This window comes from Leptonychotes weddellii, chromosome 2 (genome assembly GCF_054177405.1).
Source record: "Leptonychotes weddellii isolate Sample4059 chromosome 2, ASM5417740v2, whole genome shotgun sequence".
NCBI classification, from domain to species: domain Eukaryota; kingdom Metazoa; phylum Chordata; class Mammalia; order Carnivora; family Phocidae; genus Leptonychotes; species Leptonychotes weddellii.
Genome location: NC_138370.1, coordinates 123,226,223 through 123,246,012, shown reverse-complemented (window position 1 = coordinate 123,246,012; position 19,790 = coordinate 123,226,223). Strand labels below are relative to the sequence as shown.

The window sequence follows — 19,790 nt, the reverse complement described above, 5'->3', positions numbered from 1 at the left end:
AAGAAAACGTCTTGCAGGACTGATTAAAGTCCTAATGAGATAAAGTCTGGCAAAATGAATGGTAGTTTAAAATAGTAGTAAATGGTAGTTGTCTTTCTTATTATCTGAAATTCTTTCTCATTTAGGAATAAAAGTGGTACAACTGGATGAAAAACCTGGTAATAAATTCTTTATTGGGGGTGGAGGTATCATGGTTTTCTGGGTCCTTTACCATCATCATTCAGTTAGCTCAGTCTTGCGAGGGCAAAGGAAAACACCTGGGCTGTACAGCTTCTGATATCCCAGTCTGCGAGCCAGAGGGAGAAAATGTTGAGGAACCAGTGTGAGCAGCAGGCCGCTATTATGGCTCTCTGGGCTAAGCAAAGAAAAAGACAGTTGACTTGCAGCTGGAACAGTTGGCTTCCTGCTGCAGGGGTCTATTCCAGAATGGGACACGAGGTTTCCCAAGGTAACGTGGCTACTGTGAGGGAATCTGTAGTAACTGGAACAGCATCATCAAAGAGGTGTGTTTGAGACGAGTCATTCTGTGTTCCTCACTGCCCTTACCATGTCCTCCAACAAATAGGCCACCAGGTTTTGCTGGGAATATTTTGTATTGTGCACTCACCTAGAAAACTTTGTGTAGTGCAGGCTTTTTAAAAGTGGCAAAAAACATTTACACAGGATCTTGTTTAATCCACTTAAATATTGTTATTGCCATTTTAGAGATGAAGATATGGAATATAGGAAATTTAAGGAACCTGTAAAAGACTAGAAAGAGAAAACTGGGGCTCAAACTTTTCAAATTTTGTTCACTTTCTGTCATATGACACTTGTCTTCCAACCAGATGTAGTTATAGAAAATACACCTCTATCCTGGGCTCCAAGAATTGGTATTTGGCTTCAAAGCTGTCAAAATACGGCAATATCGTAATATTTCAGTGCTAGTATAGCATTATAATTGAGGTCGTGTATCATAGTAATTGAGAGCAGAGGTTTTGAAATTAGACATTGCTTCCATTCATTACCTCTGTGGTTTTATGCAAGTTTTGAGGAACATCTGTATAATACTGATAACTATACCTACCTACTGAGACTGTAAGAAACATGACAATGTACATCAATCATTTGCACAAAGTATGATGCATAGGAAGCACTCAGTAAATGATAGGTATTAATGTTGTACTTGGGAATCTTAGTTCAATGTCCAGAAAATACTATTTTGTAAATAAAATTTTAATCTTTCTTTTAATGGAAACACATACACATAATAAAAAAAAAATTCAGAGAGCACAAGTGAGTAAAAATTAAACGCTTCCTCAACCCCACACATAAATCTAAACCTAATACTCTGCCCTTCAGGCCCATTTTCAGAGATAACCAAGTTTGCTTAATCAGATTATTCTCTTCTGGATAAATAGATGTACAATATAATTAACTCAAAATCTGTTTATATTTTAGAAGACAAAAGTCAAGAAGATACCGGCAGTCCTGGTATGAAATATTTCATTTCCTTAGTTGATAAATGTCTGATCTGCAGTATAGAAAAAGTGACAAATTTATTTTTCCTCAGTAACAGGAACAAAGCTTCAAGAGTTTAAGGCATCATAATATGGGATATAATGTCATATCCAAATGCTTATTAGTGTGTATATGGTGGGAGTAACTTAATTTCTTAAGCAGTCATTTTCAACTGTGTGTTTTGTTTAGAGCAGTGGTTCTCAATCCTATCAACCCAGTTCTCCCTTTTTATAACAAATATTTATAAAGCCTTTGTAGTGTCTGGAATAACATGCGTAGATAAGAAGACCTACTTGTACCCATAAGAATATCAATATAATGTCCTAATTATAATTTATAACAAAATTATATAGATTTCAATATGTAAGTGCCTACATTATACTAAAAGAAATAATGGACAGGTGATTGTATTAATTATACAAATTGGATTTAAGAAAAGACTGGAAGCAATTCTGTGAAAGTTTAAGAAAATGAAAGGCAAGAAATAGAAGCTAGATAGAAACTGATGTTTATTGGAACTATCCAAAAATATATTGTTTCTATGTAAAACTGATTCAGGTTCTAGACTTAAGCATTATAAATAGGTTATTAACTTATATGTATGTCTGCCAGTGCATTTGAAATTGGTGTGGAAGTGGGTTGGTGCAAACACAGTCCAGAGCATTGCAAGATATCTAGCCCCTCTACTTTTTTTTTTTTTTTTTTAAGATTTTATTTATTTGACAGCACAAGCAGGGGAAGCAGCAGGCAGAGGGAGAGGGAGAAGCAGGCTCCCTGCAGAGCAGGGAGCCTGATGCTGGGCTCGATCCGAGAACCCTGGGATCATGACCCGAGCCAAAGAGCCCTCTACTACCCCACTGTTGTGACTATCAAAAAATACCTGACAGCAAACCATAAGAGGACTCTTAAGCATAGGAAACAGACTGAGGGTTGCTGGAGGGGAGACGGGTGGGGGGGCGCGGATAGGATAACTGAGTGTGGACATTAAGGAGAGCACGTGATGTAATGAGCACTGGGTATTATATAAGACTGATGAATCACGGACCTCTACCTCTGAAACCAATAATACATTATGTGTTCATTGAATTTAAATAAAAATTAAAAAAAAAACCAAGACAACTAAAGTAGTATGCTATTTTTAGAGATCCTAAAGATCACCTACAGATGGAAATGATTTATGAAAGGAACAAAATTTTGGAAAAGGTTAAAAACAAAAGAAGGAAATGCTCAGGATCAAGATTCTAACTCATGATTTCCTTACACTCAGCACATGCTGACAATTTTAGTAGGGATGGTCCCATTAAAGAAATATAACTCTCATTTTTTTAAGATTTTATTTATTTATTTGAGAGAACGAGAGAGAGCATGAGCATGGGGGAGCAGCAGAGGCAGAGGGAGAAGCAGACTCCCCGCTGAGCAGGGAGCCGGATCTGGGACTCGATCCCAGGACCTTGGGATCATGACCTGAGCCGAAGGCAGACGCTTAACTGACTGAGCAACTCAGGCGCCCTGACAAATTTAACTCTTAAAAAAATATGTATATATATACCCTGACAAATTCCAAACTGCCTGTTAGGGGGCAGTACTGCTCCCTTGAGAACCACTGCTCTGTAGTAACAAACTAATGTATGAGTGTACCTGCCTGTCCCTTTCCCCATCTGTATACATACAACTACATTTTTATAATTATGGCGAGTAAATTGATAATGTGAGTTAAAGACATAAAATTTACTGGCTGTTTCTCTTGGCTTCATGTATGAAATCTGAGTGGTGATCCCATTTGGATACTTCCTAGTCTTCCCTTGTACAGTCTGAACCAAAACACAACCATAATCCAGTTACGGGGAGTGTGAAACAGATCATCATCCTATGAGTGGGCTCCACTGTTTCTCTTCACTAGTTCAGATGAAAGGGAAACTGTTTCCTCCAGACCAGTGTTTCGTGTACTGAGGGAAAAAGTTAACTTTTTTTTTTTTTAGCTGGCAGGGCTTCGTGTTTAAAAATGCAGCTGAATTTAATCACATATTGGTAACTATTAGCATATACATATGAAATATCGTCTTGAAATAGAATCAAACTTTACCTTGCATGTATATACAGAAAATGAAAACAAAAAATTGCTAAGAAATTCTAGAGAACTTGAACAACAACAAAAAGTATCTTGTCTACATAGATATTGAAAAGGCTGTGGAATCCTAGATAAAAACTGTGTCACCACACACACCCTGATGATAATATATGAAAATACAGCCTGAAATCTGTAATGAACTATATTTATTTCAACATTGTTCCTGGTTAGTGTTTTAGGAAAGTTCGTAGCTCAACTTGAATGTCTACATATTAAGGATACATGGCTTAGGTGCATGAAACTGGGTATCAGAAATGACATGTGTCAATGACTGTGTGTTCTCATTAACAGCTCCAGGTCCAGTTCCAGTTCCAGTTCCAGGTCCCAAAACCCATCCCTCTGCATCCTCTGGCAAAATGCTCCTTCCACCGTTGGGGACGTTCATCATTTTAATCAGTGCTTCTGCTGTAAATCTCTTTGTTGCTTTGTAGTCTAATATAGTCTTTATTTACTTAAAATATACTCAAGGAATCCCACAAGAAACCATCAACAGGAATGATGTATTTTTCACTTGTTGGTCAGAGTCACTTGATAAAATGAGAACCGAGTATTTTTTATTTACTTTGTAAATTCAGAGTTGGTCCAGGTATGTCATAGAATTCATTTTTCATTCATTTCTATATTTATGATTGCAAAAAAACCCTGTATACTTCTGATTGAATTCAATAAAAGACTTTAAGATTGTTGGATATAATTTCCATAGAATTGCCAGGTATTAAAATATACAGTACTGGGGCGCCTGGGTGGCTCAGTCGTTGAGCGTCTGCCTTCGGCTCAGGTCATGATCCCAGGGTCCTGGGATCGAGTCCCGCATCGGGCTCCCTGCTCAGCGGGAGGCCTGCTTCTCCCTCTCCCACTCCCCCTGCTTGTGTTCCTGTTCTCGCTGTCTCTCTCTGTCATATAAATAAATAAAATCTTTAAAAAAAAAAAATAAATAAAATAAAATAAAATAAAATATACAGTACTGTTAGTGATTAACATGAGTTTATTTCCTGAATTAGAATTTTAAAGAAGTTTTACTCATCTTTGAAGGATCAAACTTTGACTTCAAATAGTATCACCCCACAATCTCTTCATCTTCCTTTAATATATAAACACTATATATTTCTGTAAACATGACTGTTTACCAAGTGTTTCACATATAGTCCCTAACTTAAATCTCATATTAATCCAGGAAAATAGACAGTAGTGAAGGAATGTATATATGCTAAGTAAGTAAGGAAAAAATGAGATTATACAGTATGGTATTCTTTTTCCCAAGATATTGTGGTAGTTGAATAGTGACTGATTTAGGCATGGGCTTTGGTAACTGGCACTTGTTTACATTTTGCAGTGTTTCAAAAAGGATTTAAGTCCGCCTTGAAAGATAAGAGAAAAACTACTTAAAATCTAGACTAGGTGTTACGGGTTCAGTGTGCTTTTTTAAAAAAGTTGTCTGCACACTTTTTTTTCCCCCAGTCTGGTTTGTTTATTTATTTATTTGGAAGGTTTTATTTATTTGTCAGAGAGAGAGTGAGCACAAGCAGGGGGAGTGGCATGCAGAGGGAGAAGCAGGCTCCCCGCTGAGCAAGGAGCTCGATGTGGGGCTCAATCCCAGGACCCCAGGATCATGACCTGAGCTGAAGGCAGATGCTTAACCAACTGAGCCACCCAGGCATCCCTATTTATATTTATTTTTAAAAGTTTTAATTGAGGTATAGTTGACACACAATATTACATTAGTTTCAGGTGTACAACAGTGATTTCAGAATTATATACATTATGAAATGCTTACCACAATAAGTGTGGTTACCAGCCGTCATTATACAAAGTTATTGCAATATTATTGATTATATTCCCTATGCTTTATTTCTCATTCCTGTGACTTACTATTTTATAACTGTTTGTACCTCTTAATCCCCTTCATCCATTTTGCCCATCCCTCTACCTCTCTGGCAACCACCAGTTCTCTGTATTTAGGGGTCCGTTTCTGTGTTTGGTTTGTTCTTTTTTTTTTTTATTTTTTAGATAGCACCTATCAATGAAATCATATGATATTTGTCTTTCCCTGTCTGACTTAATTAGCAGAATACCCTCTAGTTCATCCATGTTGTCACAGATGGAAAGGTTTCATTCCCTTTATGGCTGAGTAATATTCCAGTGTATATACACCACAACTTCTTTGTCCATTCATTTATCAGTGGACACTGGGTTGCTTCCATATCTTGGCTTTTACAAATTATGCTTCAGTGAACTTGAGGTGCATGTATCTTTTGAGTTAGTGTTTTGGTCGTCTTTGGCTAAATACCCAGTAGTGGAATTATTGGATTATGTAGTATTTCTATTTTTAATTTTTTGAGGAACCTCCATACGTTTTCCATGTTGACTGCACCAATTTACACTCCCATCAGCAATGCACAAGTGTTCCCTTTTCTCTGCATCCTCACCAACACTTGTTATTTCTTCTCTCTTTGGTACTAGGCATTCTGACTGGTGTGAGGTGATACCTCATTATGGTTTTGGTTTGCATTTCCCTAATGATTAGTGATGTTGAGCATCTCTTCATGTATCTGTTGGTCATCTGTATGTCTTCTTTGTAAAAATTCATATTCAGATCCTCTGCCCATTTTTAATCAGATTGTTTATTTTTTTGGTTAGTTGTATGAATTCTTTATATTTTTTTGGGTATCATCCCTTTATTAGTATATAATTTGCAAATATGTTCTCCCATTCCATAGGGTTGCCTTTTTGTTTTGTTGATGGTCCTTTGCTGTGCAAAAAGCCTTTTCATTTGAAAAGTTATTTCCCTTGTCTGAGGGGCCAGATCCAGGAAAATATTTCTGGGGCCAATGTCCAGAAGTTTATTACTTTTATGTTTTCTTTTAGGAGTTTTATGGTTTCAGGTCTCACATTTAGGTCTTTAACTTATTTTGAGTTTATTTTTGTATGTGGTATAAGAAAGTGATCCAACTTGATTCTTTTCGTGTAGCTGTCCAGTTTTCCCAGCACCATTTATTGAAGAGACGGTCTTTTCCATGTTGTATATTAGTCCTTCTTTATCATAGATTAATTCACAATATAAATATGGGTTTATTTCTGGCCTCTCCAGTCTGTTCAATTGATCCGTGTGTCTTTTCTATGCTGGTACCATACTGTTTTGAACACGATAGATTTTATAGTGTAGTTTGAAATAAAGGATACCTCCAGGTTTGTTCTTTCTCAAGATTGCTGTCACTATGTGGGGTCTTTTGTGGTTCCATATAAATTTTAGCATTATTTGTTCTAGTTCTATGAAAAATACTGTTGGCATTTTTATAGGGATTGTTCTGAATCTGTAGATTGCTTTGGTTGGTGTGGACATTTTGATATTATTCTTCCAGTTCATTAGCACAGAATATCTTTCCATTTATCTGTGTCATCTTCAATTTCTTTCATCAGTAATCTTAATAGTTTTCAGAGTACATACAGTTCTTCTACCTCCTTGGTTAAATTTGTTCCTAGGTATTTTGTTCTTTTTGAGGTAATTGTACGTGGGATTGTTAATTTCTCTTTCTGATAGTTACTGGTATATAGGAACACAGCAGATTCTGTATATTAATTTTTTATCCTGCAACTTTACCAAATCATTTATTAGTTCTGGTAGTCTTTTGGTGGAGTCTTTAGGGTTTTCTATATATAATGTCATATCACCTGCAAATAGTGACAGTTTCATTTCTTCTTTACCAATTTGTATGCCTTTTATTTCCTTTTCTTGTCTGATTGCCACAGCTAGGACTTCCAGTACTATGTTGAATAAACGTGGTGAGGGTGGAAATCGTTGTCATGTTCCTGATCTTAGAAGAAAAGCTTTCAGCTTTTCACCACTGAGTATGTTAGCTGTAGGCTTGTCATATATGGCCTATTATTTTGTTGAGGTACGTTCCCTCTCTACCAACTCTGCTGAGAATTTTTATCATAAATGGATGTTGAATTCTGTCACATGTTTTTTCTGCATCTATTTTTTTTTAAGATTTTATTTATTTGTCAGAGAATCCAAGCAGGGGGAGCAGAAGGCAGAGGGAGAAGCAGGCTCCCCACTGAGCAGGGAGCCCAATGCGGGACTCGATCCCAGGACCCTGAGATCATGACCTGAGCCGAAGGCAGACGCTTAACTGACTGAGCCACCCAGGCGTCCTTTTTCTGCATCTATTGAAATGATTTATGCTTAATTTTGCTAATGTGATACATCATGTTGATTTATTTGTAGATATTGAACTGTGCTTGCTTGCATCCTTGAAATAAATTCCACTTGATTGTGGTGAATGATCCTTTTTTTAATGTATTGTTGAATGCGGTTTGTGAATATTTTGTTGAGAATTTTTGCATCTATGTTCATCAGGGATATTGATCTGTAATTTTTTTTTTTTTTTTGTAGTGTCTCTTTCTGGGTTTGGTATCAGAATAATACTGGTCTCGGTAGAATGAATTTGGAAGCATTCTTTCCTATTCTATTTTTTGGAATAGCTTGAGAAGGATAGGTGTTAACTCTTCTTTAAATGTTGGGTAGAGGACACCTGTGTGGCTCAGTTGGTTATGTGTCTGCCTTCAGCTCAGGTCATGATCCCAGGGTCCTGGGATTGAGCCCTGTATCAGTCTCCCTGCGCAGTGGGGAGACTGCTTCTCCCTCTTCCTCTCCCTCTGCCTTTCCCCCTGCTTGTGCTCTCTGTCAAATAAATAAATAAATAAAACTTAAAAAAAAATAGGGATGCCTGTGGCTCGGTGGGTTAAGCGTCTGCCTTCGGCTCAGGTCATGATCTCAGGGTCCTGGGATCGAGTCCCACATCGGGCTCCTTGTTAAGTGGGGAGCCTGCTTCTCCTCTGCCTACTGCTCCCCCTGCTGTGTGCTTGCTCTCTCTCACTCTCTCTGACAAATGAATGGATAAAATCTTTAAAATAAATAGATAGATAAATAAATGTTGGATAGAAATCACCTGTGAAGCTGTCTGGTCCTAGACTTTTGATGTTAGGAGTTTTTTGATTACCAGTTCGATTTTGTTACCAGTAATTGGTCTGTTCACATTTTCTGTTTCTTCCTGATGCAGTCTTGGAAGATTCTATGTTTCTGGAAATATATGTATTTCTTCTGTGTTGTCTAATTTGTTGACATATATTTTTCATAGTAGTCTCTTATCCTTTGTACTTCTGTGGTGTCGGTTGTAACTTCTCTTTCATTTCTGATTTGTTTGGGTCCTCTTTTTTTCTTGATGAGTTTGGTTTAAGGTTTATCAGTTTTGTTTATCTTTTCAAGAAACAGCGTAGTTTCATTAATCATTTTTATATTGTTTTTTTAGTCTATGTTAATTTCTCCTCTGATCATTATTATTTCCTTCCTTCAGCTAACTTTGGGCTTTGTTGTTTTTCTGGTTCCTTTAGGTGTAAGATTAGATTGTGAGACATTTTTCTTGTTTCTTGATTATTAGGTTTAGTGCTAATAGACTTTCCTCTTAGAACTGCTTTTGCTGTATCCCAAAGATTTTGAACCATTGTGTTGCCATTTTCATTTGTCTCAAGGTATTTTTTCATTTCCTCTTTTTGATTTCTTTCTTGATCCATTGTTTATTGATAGCGTGTTGCTTAGTCTTCCTGAGGTTGTGTTTTTTCAAGTTTTTTCTTGTAACAGAGCTCTGGTTTCATAATGTTATGGTTGGAAAAGATAACTTAATATGATTTCAGTCACCTTAAATTTATTGAGGTTTCTTTTGTGACCTAACATGATGTTTCATGGAAAATATTCCCTATGCACTTGAGAAGAATGTGTATTCTGTTGTTGGATGGAATATTCTGTATATATCTGTTAAATCCATCTAGTCTCATATGTTATTCAAAGCCACAATTTCTTTACTGATTTTCTGTCTAGATCTATCTGTTGATGTAAGTGGGGTGTTAAAGTTTCCTATTAATTGTATCAGGGACAGTTTCTCCCCTTAGGTCTATTAATATTTGCTTTATATATTAGGTGCTCATATGTTGGGTGTACATTTATAATTGTTATATCCTCTTGTTGGATTGATCCCTGTATCATTATTTAATACCCTTGTCCTTTGTTACAGTCTTCATTTTATTTACTTATTTTTAATCATTTTTTTTTTCATTATGGTAAGTGTGCTCTTCCCCCATCCCTCACCCACCACCCCTCTGGTAACTATCAGTTTGTTCTCTATAGTTGAGTCTGTTTCTTGGTTTGTCTCTCTCTTTTTTTTTTTTTTTTTGTTAAGATTGTATTTATTTGAGCAAGAGAGCAAGAGAGCAAGAGAGAGAGCATGAACCAGAGGGGAGGGGCAGAGGGAGAAGCAGACTCCTCGCTGAGCAGGGAGCCCGATATGGGACTAGATCTCAGGACGCTAGGATCATGACCTGAGCCAAAGGCACATGCTTAACCGACTGAGCCACCCAAGTGCCCTCTCTCTCCTTTTTTATTTTCCTTTGCTCATTTGTTTTGTTTCTTAAATTCTATATATGAGTGAGATCATATGGCATTTGTCTTTCTCTGAGTGATTTATTTTGCTTAGCATTATACTCTCTAGATCCATCTATGTTGTTGCAAATGACAAGATTTCATTCTTATGGCTGAATAATATTCCATTGTATATACGTATATATACCACTTCATCTTTATCCAGTCAGGTACCGATGGACACTTAGGCAGCTTCCATAATTTGGCCATTGTAAATAATGCTGCAATAAACATAGGGGTGCACATTTCCCTTTGAATTAGTGTTTTTGTATTCTTTAGGTAAATACCCAGTAGTGCAATTCCTGGATCATAGGGTAGTTCTATTTTTAATTTTTTGAGGAATCTCCATACTGTTACAATGGCTGCACCAATTTGCATTTCCACCAACAGTACAAGAGGGTTCCTTTTTCTCCACATCTTCACCAACACTTGTTGTTTCTTGTAATTTTTATTTTAGCCCTTCTGAGGTGTGAGGTGATACCTCATTGTGGTTTTGGTTTTCATTTCCCTGATGTTGAGTAATGTTGAACATTCTTTCATGTGTCTGTTGGTGATCTGGATGTCTTCTTTGGAGAAATGTGCGTTCATATCTTCTGCCCATTTTTTAATCAGATTATTTGTTTTTGGGTATTGAGTTGGATCAGTTGTTTATGTATTTTGGATACTATTTATCGGATATGTCATTTGCAAATATCTTCTCCCATTCAGTAAGTTGGCTTTTAGTTTTGGTTGTTTCCTTTGATGTGTAGAAGTTTTTTATTTTGATGAATTTCCAATAATTTATGTTTGCTTTTATTTCCCTTGCCTCAGGAGACATACCTAGAGAAATGTTGCTAGGGCCGATATCAGAGAAATTACTGCCTGTACTCTCTTCAAGGAGTTTTATGGTTTCAGGTCTCACATTTAGGTCTTTAATCCATTTTGAGTTTATTTTTGTGTATGGTGAAAGAAAGTGGTCTAGTTTCATTCTTTTGCATGTTGCTCTCCAGTTTTCCCAGCACCATTTGTTGAAGAGACTGTCTCTTTCCCATTTCCATTCCTCCTTTGTTGAAGATTAATTGACCATATAATTGTGGATTTCTGGATTTTCTGTTCTTTCCCATTGATCTATGTATCTGTTTTTATGCCATACCATTTTGATTACTACCACTTGTAATTTAACTTGAAATCGGGAAATGTGATACCTCCGGGATTTTCTTTTTCAAGATTGCTTTGGCTATTCAGGGTCTTTTGTAGTTCCATGCAAATTTTAGGATTCTAGCTCTGTGAAAAATGCTGTTGGTGTTTTGATAGGAATTACATTAAATCTGTAGATTGCTTTGGGTAGTTATAGGCATTTTAACAGTATTTGTTTTTCCAACCCATGAGCATGGAATGTCTTTCCATTTCTTTGCGTCATCTTGAATTTCTTTCATCAGTGTTTTATAGTTTTCTGAGTACAGATCTCTTACATCTTTAGTTTATTCCTAGATACTTTGTTTTTGGTGCAAATGTAAATGGGACTTTTTTTTTTTTAAAGATTTATTTATTTGAGAGAGACAGCACAAGCGGGAGGGGAGGGGCAGAAGGAGAGGGACAAGCAGACTCCCCACCAGGTGTGGAGCCCAGTTCGGGGCTCAATCCCAGGACCCTGGGATCATGACCTGAGCGGAAGGCAGATGCTTAACCAACTGAGCCACCCAGGCTCAGTCGGGATGTTCTTAATTTCACTTTCTGGTGCTTCATTATTAGTGTATAAGAAGGCAACAACAGATTTCTCTGCATTGATTTTGTATCCTGCAACTTTACTTAATTCATTTATCAGTTCTAGTAGTTTTTTGGTGGATCTTCAGAGTTTTCTATCTATAGTATCATGTCACCTGCAAATAGAGTTTGGCTTCTTCCTTGCCAATTTGGATGCCTTTTATTTCTTTTTGTTGTGTCATTGTTACGGCTAGGACTTCCAGTACTATGTTGAATAAAATTGGGGAGAGTGGCTGTCCTTGTTTTGTTCCTAACCTTAGGGGAAAAGCTCTCCTTTTTTCACTATTGAGTATGATGTTGGCTGTGGGTTTTTCCTATCAGGCCTTTATTATGTTGAGGCATGTTACCTCTAGACCTACTTTGTTGAGGGTTTTTATCATGAATGGATGTTGTACTTTGTCAAATGCTTTTTGTGCAGCTATTGAAATGATCATATATTTTTTATCCTTTCTCTTATTGATGTGATGTATCATGTTGATTGTTTTGTGAATATTGAACCATCCTTACATCTCAGGGATAAATCTGACTTGATCGTGGTGTATTACTTTTTAATGTATTGTTGGATTCAGTTTGCTAATATTTTGTTGAGGACTTTTGCATCTATATTTATGAAAGATATTGTCCTATAGTTCTCCTTTTTTTTTTTTGTAGTGTCTTTATCTGGTTTTGGTATCAGGGTGATACTAGCCTCATAGAATGAATTTGGAAATTTTCTTTCTTGTATTTTTTTGGAATAGTTTGAGAAGAATGGGTATTAACTCTTCTTTAAATGTTTGATAGAATTCACCTGTGAAGCCAAATGGTCCTGGAATTTTATTTTGGGGAGGTTTTTGATTACTGATTCAGTTTCACTGCTGGTAATTGGTCTGTTCAAATTCTCTATTTCTTCCTGCTTTAGTTGTTTTATTTTTCCCTGCTTTAGTTTTGATAGGTCATATGTTTCTAGGAATTTATCCGTTTCTTCTGAATTATCCAGTCTGTTAGCATGTAGGTTTTCATAATATTCTCTTATAAATGTTTGTATTTCTGTAGTCTTGGTTGTTATTTCTCCTTTTTCATTAATGGTTTTGTTTCTTTGGGTTCTCTCTTTTTTTTTAAGAGTCTTGCTAGAGGTTTATCCATTTTGTTGATCCTTTCAAAGAACAAGCTTCCTGTTTTCATTGATTTGTTGTTTTTGTTTTGTTTTTTTAGTTTCTATAATTTATTTCTGCTCTTTATCATTTTCTTCCTTTTGCTGAGTTGGGGTTTTGTTGTTCTTTTTCTAGCTCCTTTAGGTGTAAAGTGAGGTTGTTTACTTCAGATTTTTCTGGTTTCTCGATGTAGGTTTATATTGCTATAAACTTCCCTCTTAGAACCACTTATTCTGCATCCCAAAGATTTTTGGACTGTTGTGTTTTCATATTCATTTGTTTTCTTGTAATTTTTAATTTCTTCTTTGAATTCTTGGTTGACCCATTCATTGTTTAATAGCATGTTATTTAACCTCCATGTACTTGTGAGCACAGATTTTTTCTTGTGGTTGATTTCTAGTTTCATAGTGTTATAATCAGAAAAGAAGTATGGTATAGCTTTGAATTTTTTTTTTTTTTTTTTTGAAGTTGTTGAAACTTGTGGCCTAAAATGTGATCTTTTCGGGAGAATGTTCCATGTGCTCTTGCAAAATTCTCCTGTTTTAGGATGGAATGTTCTGAATATATCTGTTAAGTCCATCTGGTCCAGTGTGTCATTCCTTGTTGATTTTCTGTTTGGATGATCTGTCCATCCAGGTAAGTGGGGTGTTAGTGGTCCCCTACTATTACTGTATTACTATTGATTCTTTTATGTTTTTATTAACTGTTTTATATATTGGGGTCCTCCCATGTTGGGTGCATAAATATTTACATTGTTATATCCTTTTACTGGGGTGTCCCCTTGATTATTATATAGTGTCTTTGTCTCTTGTTACAGTCTTTGTTTTAAAATCTATTTTGTCCAATATAAATATTGTTACGCTGGCTTTCTTGTGGCATCCATTTGCATGATGTTTCTCTATCCCCTCACTTTTTTTTTTTTATAAGATGTTATTTATTTAATAGAGAGAGAGCATGAGTGGGGTGAGGGACAGAGGGAGAAGCAGAGTCCCTGCTGAGCAGGGAGCCCTATGCAGGGCTCAGTCCCAGGACTCTGGGATCATGACCTGAGCCGAAGGGAGACACTTAACCGACTGAGCCACCCAGGTGCCCCCTCACTTTTTTTTTTTTAATTTAATTTTAATTTATTTTTGGGAGAGAAGGAGAGAGAGAAAACATGAGCGGGGGGGGGAGGGGTTGAAGGGAGAGAGAGAAGCACTTCCCGCTGAGCAGGGAGCCTGATTCGGGGCTCAGTTCCAGGACCCTGGGATCATGACCTGAGCTGAAGGCCGACCTTAACTGACTGAGCCACCCACATACCCCGCCATCCCCTCACTTTCAGTCTGCTGATGTTTTTCCGTCTGAAATGAGTCTCTTGTAGGCAGCATATACATGGGTCTTATTTTCTTACCCACTCTGTCATCCTGTGTTTTTTTTTTTTTAAGATTTATTTACCCATTTTATTTATTCATTTAGATTTTATTTATTGAGAGAGAGAGACAGAGATAGCGAGAGAGAGCACAAGTGGGGAGGAGAGGGAGAAGCCGACTCCCTGCTGAGCAAGGAGCCCAATGCGGGACTTGATTCCAGGACCCTGGGATCATGACCTAGGCCAAAGGCAGCAGCTTAACTTACTGAGCCACCCAGGTGCCCCTTATTTACCCATTTTAGAGAGTGCATGCATGCACTGGGAGGGGCAGAGGGAGAGAGAGAGAAAACTCCCCACTGAGCATGGAGCCCAATGAGGGGCTTACTCCCACAACCCTGAGATCATGACCCAAGGTGAAACCGAAATGGACACCCAACCAACTGAGCCACCCAGGTGCCCTGCACCCTATGTCTTTTGATTGAAATGTTTAGTCCATTTACATTCAAAGTAATTACTGATAATATGTATTTATTGCCATTTTGTTACTTGCTTTGTTGTTGTTTCTATAGATTTTCTCTATTTTCTTGCTCTCATGATTTTTGGTTTTCTTTAGTGATATACTTGGATTCCTTTCTCTTTATTCTTTGCATATCTGTTTTTTTTTTTTTTTTTAAGATTTAGTTATTTGAGAAAGCGAGAATGAGAGAGAGATCGCGCACATGAGACGGGGGAGGGTCAGAGGGAGAAGCAGACTCCTTGCCGAGCAGGGAGCCCAATTCGGGACTCGATCCCGGGACTCCAGGATCATGACCTGAGCCGAGGGCAGCCGCCCAACCAACTGAGCCACCCGGGCACCCTCTATTACTTGGTTTTTAATTTGTGGTTTCTTTAGGTTTGCATATAATGTCTTTTGCATAGAGCAGTTGATGGTTGCTTAAGTTTAAACCCCTTCTTTACTCCTCTCCTCCCCACATTTTAAGTGTATGGTATCGTATTTTACCTCCTTTTACTTTATGAATCCCTTGACTAATTTTTACAGAAATATTTATTTTTACTGCTTTTGTGTTTTTTATTTTTCATACTCTCCCTTATGGTCTTTCTATTCAAAAAGTCCCTTTTAGTTTTTCTTGTAGGGCTGATTTAGTGACTGTGAACTCCTTAGTTTTTTTTGAGAAACTCTATCTCTCCTTCTGGTTTGAATGATAACCTTGCTGGATAGAGTATTCTTGGCTGCAGATTTTTCTCTTGCAGCACTTTTAATATATGCCACTCTTTTCTGGCCTGCAAAATTTCTGCTGAAAACCTCTGATAGCCTTAGGGGGGCGTTTTCCCTTGCATGTAACTGTCTTCTTTTCTCTTACTGCTTTTAAAATTTTTTCTTTATTGCGACTTTTTGACATTTTAGTTACTGTGTCTTGGTTTGGACCTCCTTTGGTTATGTGGAATGGGGGAGAATGTCTCTGCCTCCTGGATCTGGATATCTGTTTCCTTCCCCAGATTAGGAAAGTTTTCAGCTATTATTTCTTCCAAATAAATTTTCTTCCCCCTTATCTCTCTCTTCTTGTGAGGTCCCTGTAATGTGGATGTTATTACACTTGATGGAGTCACTGAGTTCCCTAACACTATTCTCAGCTTGCATAATTTCATCTTTTTCTCAGCTTAGTTACTTTCCATTACTGTGCCTTCCAGGTCATTAATTTTTTTTTTTTTTAAAGATTTTATTTATTTATTTGACAGAGAGAGCAAGAGCAGGAACACAAGCAGGGGGAGTGGGAGAGCGAGAAACAGGCTTCCCGCTGAGCAGGGAGCCCGATGCAGGGCTCGATCCCAGGCCCGTGGGATCATGACCTGAGCCGAAGGCAGACGCTTAACAACTGAGCCACCCAGGCACCCCATTCCAGGTCGTTAATTTGTTCTTCTGCTTCATATAGCCTGCTGTTTATTCCGTCAGGTGTATTTTAGTGTCATCGATTGTGTTCATCTCTGATTGGTTCTTTTTTATCTCTTTCTAAAGGGTCTCACTGATGTCCTCCACTCTTTTCTCCAGTCCAGTGAGTATCTTATGATCATTACTTTAAATTCTCTACCAGGCATATTATTTATATCCTTTTCACTTTGGTCTGTTGCTGTGGTTTGGTCCTGTTCTTTCATTTGGGAGATGTTTTTGTCTCATTTTGTCTGACTTTCTGTATCTGTTTCTATAGGTTAAGAAAGTCAGCTACTTCTTTTGCTCTTAACAATAATAGCCTTGTGAAGGAGAGGTCTTATAGTGCCCTGCAGTGCAGTGTCCCTTGGTCCCCAGTGCCTAGTGCTTCAGGGAGTGTCTCCTGTGTGTGTTGTGTGTGCTCTGCTGTTGAGTCTTTGTCTCTTTTTTCCTTCAGTCCAGTTGTCTGCAGAGCCTCTCTTTGCCTATTGTGGGCAGCAAGGTGTGTGGTGGTTTGCCTGCAAAATGAGACCTGCCCCCTGCCAGAGGAACTGAGGTCCTGTAAAACGGGTGGGTCAGGAGATGTGGTGTTGCCAGGGTTTGCATAGGTCTTCTTGGGGAGGGCCCCATGGAGCCAGGACTCAGGCAAGTATGACTGGGAAGGCGGATCTGCTGAAGCAAGGGGGGACAGGGCTTAGTGCCAGCAAGTTAGGTAAGGAGTTTCAGCACCACACTACTTTTCACAGGTGGTCATTGTTTATGCTGGGGCTTGGAGGAGAGAAATGGTGCCTACCAGTTCCTTTGTTCCTGGAGGGGTCTCCCTGTGATGCCTGTCTCTGAGCTGCATTCTGAGCTGAGGAAATCATTATCCCTCCCGTCTGCCCCTTGTGTTTTTCAAACTGCTAGTTCTAAGCTATATTTGCGTGGGTGGGTTGTTGTGCTTTCTCTTTATGGTGGAAACTCCACTTTGAATGCTGTCTAGGCTGAGCTGAAACCACTAATTTTTTAAATTCTAGGCTGTTAAGTCCTGCTGGTTTTAAGAACTCAAAATATTTAGCGCCTCTCACCTTCAAAGGCAAATATTATGGAGATTTGTCTTCCCCATTCTTGGACTGACTCCCTGGTGTGAAAGTCTATTTTCTGCCATTCTCTGCACACCAGCTCCCTCCCCACTGTGGATGGCCATGGTCTGATTTGCTCCTTGGCCGCATCTTCGCTCTTCCTACCTTCTTTGATGTGGCCTCTTCCTAGCCTTTAGTTGTGAAGTTTGTTCTGCCAGTCTTCGGGTTTTCTAGGTTATTTACACTGATATGGGTGTTATCTGGTTGTATCCATGGGACTTAGGTGAGCTTAGGGTCCTCCTCCTCCATCTTCCCAGCCAACCACAGTCTTCATTTAAAAGTCTACATCATCTAATATATATATTGCTACCCTGGCTTTTTTTTTTTTTTTTGGCCTCCTTTTGCATGGAATATCTTTTTCCTTTCACTTTCAGTCTGTATTGTCTTTAGGTCTGAAGTGAGTATCTGGTAGGCAACATATAGATGGGTCTTGTTTTTTTATATATTCAGTCACCTTTTGTCTTTTGATTGGAACATTTAGTCTCTTTACATTTAAAGTAATTGTTAATAAGCATGTACTTATTGCCATTGTATTAATTGTTTTCTGGTCATTTAATGTAGTTTCCTGGCTTTTTCGTTTTGTTTTCCAAACTCCACTAGGTGTGGAGCCTGATGTGGGGCTCAATCTCACAATCCTGAGATCATGACCTGAGCCAAAATTAAGAGTTGGATGCTCAAGTGATTGAGCCACCCATCCTTTTTTCTTATCTTGCTTTCTTCCCTTGTGATTTGATGACATTCTATAGTATTATGCCTGGATTCTTCTTTATTTTTTGTGTATCACAAGTTTTTGGTTTGTGGTTATAACATCCTATGTGTGTGTGTGTAATACTAGATTATATGTTAGTCTATAGTAAGTTGATGGTCATTTAAGTTCAAACACATTCTAAAACCACTACATTTTTACTTGCCCTCGCCATGTTTTATGTATATGATGTCATGTTTTACATCTTTTTGTGTATCCTTTATTGTAGATACAATTGATTATACTACTCTTGTGTCTTAACCTACATACTAGCTTTATAAGTGATCTCATACCTTTACTATATATTTTGCTTTCACCAGTGAAATTTTTCTTCCATAGTTTTCTTCTAGTTATGATCTTTTTTTGCTTAAAGAAGTCCCTTTAACATTTCTTGTAAGGCTGGTTTAGTAGTGATGAACTTTTTAAAATTTTGCTGGGGAACTCTGTATCTCTCCTTCAATTCTGAATGATAACTTTGCTGGGTAGAATATTCTTGGTTTTAGGTTTTTTCCTTTCAGCACTTTATCATGCCACTCCCATCTGGCCTGTAGTTTCAGGTGAACGGTCAGCTCATAGCCTTATGGGGTTTCCCTTTATGTAACTAGTTGCTTTTCTCTTGCTGCTTTTAAGATTTTATCTTTAATTTTTAATATTTTAATTATTATGTGTCTTGGTGTAGACCTTCTTGGGTTCATTTGTTTGGGGTTTCCTGGGCCTGGATGTCCATTTCCTTCCCCAGATTAGGGAAGTTACCTGCTTTTATTTCTTCAAATAAGTTTTCTGCCTCTTTCTCTATTTTCTTGGGATCCCTATAATACAAATGTTAGTACACTTGATGTTGTTGCAGAGTTCCCGTAATCTAGCCTCATTTTTTAAATTCTTCTTTTTGCTCAACTTCAGTGGTTTCCACCACCCTCCCTGTCTTCTAGACTGGTGATCTGTTCTTCTGCATCGTTTAACATACTTTTGGTTCCCTCTAGTGTAGTTTTCATTTCAGTTATTGTATTTTTCAGCTCTCACTGGTTCTTTGTTATATTTTCTACTTCTTTGTTAGAGTTCTGAGTGTATCCACTCTGGTCTCAAGTCTGAGCATCTCTATGACCATTACTTTGAACTCTTTTATCGAGTAGATTGCTTGTCTGTTTCATTTAGTTCTTTTTCTGAGGTTTGTCTTCTTTTGTTGTCTCCTCATTTTGTCTGGCTCTCTGTTTCTGTGCATTAGGTAGGTCAGCTACATCTCCTAGTCTTGAAAGTAGTGGCCTTATATAGAAGGCATCCTGTGGGGCCCAGTAGCATAGTCCCTTTGGTCTCTAGAAGCTGGCACTCCAGGGGTGTCACGTGTGGGCTGCATGCGCCCTCCTTTTGTGACTGGAGGGCCGTGAGTGCTGAGGATGCTCTGGTGGGTAGAGCGGGCGTGCAGCACAGGTGAGCGTGAGACCTGGCTGCCGCGGCTGCAGCTACCCTGGTGGGCAGGGCTTATTGCGCACGTGGCTGGCTGCCAGGCACAGCTGTAGCTGCTCCGGCCGTGCTGATGGGGTGGGTTTAGTTCCTGGTGCAGGTGGCTGGGAGGCCTGGCTGCCACTGGTGTGTGTGTGCTGGAGGGCAGGGCTTGGCCGCTCTCCCCGCCTTCCTGGGGCAGGATTTGGTTTGGAAGGGCCTGGGGCGAGGAGGCTGCCTGC

At 38.4% G+C, this 19,790-nt stretch overlaps 1 protein-coding gene and 2 long non-coding RNA genes across 5 annotated transcripts in view; all 3 read left to right on the top strand.

The window, feature by feature from the left end:
* The window catches only part of ART3 (ADP-ribosyltransferase 3 (inactive)), a 147,564-nt gene extending 143,242 nt beyond the window's left edge, over positions 1–4,322 (top strand). For 2 of the 3 annotated variants that reach the window (XM_081812975.1, XM_081812976.1), the window contains exons 10-12: positions 126–158; positions 1,441–1,473; positions 3,920–4,322. In XM_081812975.1, the coding sequence (XP_081669101.1) occupies positions 126–158; positions 1,441–1,473; positions 3,920–4,059 (206 nt within the window). In that variant the 3' untranslated portion in view covers positions 4,060–4,322. The remainder of the gene's footprint in view (positions 1–125; positions 159–1,440; positions 1,474–3,919) is intronic. The other variant, XM_081812977.1, reaches the window with a different exon arrangement.
* LOC145720281 (uncharacterized) overlaps positions 1–13,487 on the top strand; it is a 128,452-nt gene extending 114,965 nt beyond the window's left edge. Inside the window, exon 2 of the long non-coding RNA XR_014143191.1 lies at positions 12,495–13,487. This is a non-coding gene — a long non-coding RNA (uncharacterized LOC145720281). The remainder of the gene's footprint in view (positions 1–12,494) is intronic.
* A 2,575-nt stretch (positions 13,488–16,062) lies between these two features.
* The window catches only part of LOC145720280 (uncharacterized), a 32,362-nt gene continuing 28,634 nt past the window's right edge, over positions 16,063–19,790 (top strand). The window contains exon 1 of the long non-coding RNA XR_014143190.1: positions 16,063–16,372. This is a non-coding gene — a long non-coding RNA (uncharacterized LOC145720280). The remainder of the gene's footprint in view (positions 16,373–19,790) is intronic.